General features: G+C 28.0%; 1 protein-coding gene across 1 annotated transcript; it reads right to left on the reverse strand.

The window, feature by feature from the left end:
• Positions 1 to 690: 690 nt before the first annotated feature.
• Positions 691 to 3,546, reverse strand: LOC130950596 (isoflavone 7-O-methyltransferase-like). Its single transcript, XM_057879146.1, has 3 exons — positions 3,196 to 3,546; positions 1,842 to 2,378; positions 691 to 1,331 (listed from the first exon to the last, which is right to left on the reverse strand). Exons 1-3 carry the CDS (start codon positions 3,451 to 3,453, stop codon positions 1,020 to 1,022), a joined length of 1,107 nt encoding a protein of 368 aa, XP_057735129.1. The 5' UTR covers positions 3,454 to 3,546; the 3' UTR covers positions 691 to 1,019.
• Positions 3,547 to 3,874: the final 328 nt, after the last annotated feature.

A 3,874-nucleotide genomic window follows, 5' to 3' on the forward strand; every position in this document is an offset into this window, starting at 1 on the left:
CGGCGATTTTAAAGAATTGTCGTAATATCCAGATATTATGGTATTTTTTGTCGTTGTCGTAATTGACTTTGTATTTAGTAGTAGTTCTGGTGATTATATGGCAATTTTGAACTGCCGTTATCACACATATATAAAATGAGAAGATATCGAAATAAAAGACGAAAAAGAAGAAGAAGACAAAGCGGAGGATGAGGAGAAAAAATTCAAGTGAAATAGAACCAAATAAACTTAAATTAAACTAAGAAATGAACCAAAATTTCTTAAGAAATAAAAAATTTGGTCAAACACTTAATAGCAGCATCAAGTAAACCTCAGTTAATTCACAAATAAATCGAAATTAGTTTAGATTTGAAAAAAAAACTAACTAAACAATCACACATAAATAAGTTCAGCAAATTCAAGCGAAACAAAACCAAATAAACATAAATTAAACTAAGAAATGAACAGAAATTTCTTAAGGAATAAAAAATTTAGTCAATACTTAACAACAGCATCAAGTGAACCTCAATTAATTCACAAATGAACTGAAATTAGTTCAAATTTAAAGAAACAGTAAAAAAAACTCAATCATCAACAAAAACACATAATGTTGGTATTGTTGGTGATGACGATAATGAAAGAGAAAGAAGAAGAAGAAGAAAAATCTTGCATGCGCGAATTTAGAAGAAGAACGACAACACTGAACGTATGTGCTTGAATATAGAACTTTATTCATATAATACCATATTACAAAATTTTATTCATAAAAAATACAATGTAAACAATAATATAAAACTACATAAAACAATAATACTAAAGAAACAATACTTAAAGTTATCTTATATTATATAACATAACATTTATAATTATATATTTATTACATTTAAAAGTACATAATTATTCTAACAATAATTAATAAATACTAAATTAAAAATATTACATTTTTAAATTCTACATTCAAAGTAGATATTTTCTTTCTTAGTTGTTTGCATAATATTTATTTTATTCATAGAGTTGTAAAAACTATTATGAGGTTATCTTTAAGGATAGATCTCTATAAGTGATAAATACCCTGTAAATGGAGATATTTTATAATTATAGAGGCCAGCTTTATAAAAGATATTTTTCCATTCTTTTTTTGTTTTCTCTTTTCCATCATGAATAATATGCATGCTTATATTCATAAGAAGTTTGAGTCGAGTAATTTCAGGCTCATCTTGTTCTTCATCTATCACAGAATCTAAAATGATTATTTTATCTTTATTTTTATTCTTACTCGAAGCATTAATAGCATCTTTGCAGTTTCTCAATATTTTTACACAATCGTCCTCACTCCAATTATGTAAGACCACCTGCAAAAAAAGGAAAGAAATGTAACATTATATATACTAATATTATTTCATTCTTTATTCATTAAGTGTATATAAAAATAATAAAATAAAATTAGTTAACATAATAAGTGACTTATAATTAAAGCTGTAAAAATTAAATCAATCGTTAAACTAATGAAATTAAGAATTTAAAGATTTAAAGGTTAATCGAATTTATAATAGTAATATATTTATGTATAAAATATATTATTTAAAATTTGTTTGTATTTTATTATTTAAATCGATTAATTGTTAAAAAATTGTAATGGTTAGATCAATTAACCAAAATTTTTAATTCTTTAACCAATTCATTGTAAACCGATTTTTTATCATTTTCAATAAATTTAATTAAACCGACTAATTCAATCTAATTCTCAAATCCATCCTTATAACTTAGAGATCTTAATTTTAAGACTTAAAAATAGCTAAAAAAAAATATTTAAATTAATTAGGGCAAACACACTGCTAATCCACTACTAATTAAATGCTTACCTTAAGTAGAATTGCATCAGCCTTAGGAATGGATTCAAACATGTCTCCAGCAACAAAACTCAAATTGTTGCATCCCTTCAAATTTTCCACAACCTGTGGAAGATCAAATACTATACATTTGAGTGCTGGAAATTTCTCACTGATAATTTGAGCTGTGGTTCCAGTTCCACCACCAACATCCACAATTGTTTCCAACCCCTCAAAGACCATGTTGTGATCCTTTAGTGCCAACTTTATCATCTGAGAATCACTGGCCATAGCATCATTGTACAAGCTCAAGTTTGTAGGGTTCTTATCAAGAAACTCCCACAAAGGTTTTCCCAAGGTGATTTCGTATAGAGGGCGATTTTCGTCATAAAACCACTTGTTTAGATGATGCATGGAACTTGTAAGAGTTGGATCATCGAGAAACATCTCTACCATCGGAGATATACAAGGGTTTTCAGTGCCTTTGATCAACAGCTCTGATGCTGCTGTGAGAGCAAATGCTTCATTTTCTTCTTCTTGGTTGCTATCATCGTCACCATGAATTGTTACCTTTGTTGTACAGATGTAAATACAATATTAACTCTGATATAGTTGCAATTATAACATTTTGTTAAGAAAACTAACATAGATACAGTAGGGGTGTTATCGGTTCGGTTTGGTTTGGTTTTAGACCAAAAACCAACTGAATCGATATGTTCGATTCCTAGAGACACACAATCGTTTGGTTTGCTATTTTTACACCAACCGAATCGAATCAAATTGAACCAACAACGGTTTGGTTCGGTCGATTTTTTTGGTTTTTAATTTCTAATGAAAAGAATATGAATCACAATAATTAGAGGTTTAAAATAGTTAATAAACTAAAATAATAAGAGTAAAACATTGAAATGGTTAGGGATTAAGGATTTTTGTTGTTAGGTTAAAGGTTAAAATATTGAAATGTATGCATATCTTCGGTTCGGTTCGGTTCGATTTTTATTGAGCCAACCAAAAACCGAACCGAACCGATCAGTTTTGTCAAAGAAAAAACCAAAATAAACTGATTTTTTCAGTTTTCAAATCGGTTGTTGTAATTTTCGGTTCAGTTTTGCAATAATTTTCGATCCGATTTGGTAACTTACACCCCTAATAGATAGTGCCTTATATATTAAAGAGAAAATCAACAAAAATATTCTCAAATGATCAAATTGCTGATAGAAGTGCCATTCGAATTTTCTAACCATGAAAATATTTTTAAAATATTGTAAAATAAAATAAAAATAATTAAAGTACAAGTTTTTTATAAACAGCATATGACTTTTATATTTGGTAAAATATTTATAAAAGGACAAATTTTGAAGTATAGGTGAGAATGGTAGATTCTTACTATATCAAAGAATCCATTATGTGCCATGTAGCGCATGAAAAGATCCGTGGTATCAACTTTAGCCGATGGAATTTTCAGAACTGAAACCAATTCTGAAAGAGTAATGGGTTTGCCGTGATTGTGGATTATGTTTGGTATGCGAAAGTTAACGATCCACTTGAGACACATGGCGTCTAGGATGCCATACATGTGCCTGTAAACAAGAGTTTGAGCTTTGAAGCTCTCACTTGCCGTGCGGCCATTGTTGTTTGAAACCATAGCTCTTGTTTTTTAAGTTAAAAACTTAAAATTTAATGAACAACTAACCAAAAACAGAGAAAGCTAAGAGAGCTTTTCCTTTCTTTCGCTTTTCACAATACTAAAACAACACACCTAGCACTCTTTATATAGGCATGGATTGCTAATATAAAAAAAAGGAAACTATTAAACTTCACCTTATTGCTATAATATTTAGGTAATTACTCTAATAAAGATTTAATGATTATTATCATGTGAAGATATATTATTTTGATTATTGGATGATAAATTGTAAGGCTTGATTTTATTTGAAATAAAAATATTATCTTTATTTAAAGTGTTACAAAATAAATAAGTTATACTTTTTAAACAAAAATTATTATAAATAAATATTTTTGGCATCTTCACGGGGAACAGTTGCCTTTATATAATTATATGTACT

The sequence above is a fragment of the Arachis stenosperma genome, chromosome 9 (assembly GCF_014773155.1).
Source record: "Arachis stenosperma cultivar V10309 chromosome 9, arast.V10309.gnm1.PFL2, whole genome shotgun sequence".
Taxonomy (NCBI): domain Eukaryota; kingdom Viridiplantae; phylum Streptophyta; class Magnoliopsida; order Fabales; family Fabaceae; genus Arachis; species Arachis stenosperma.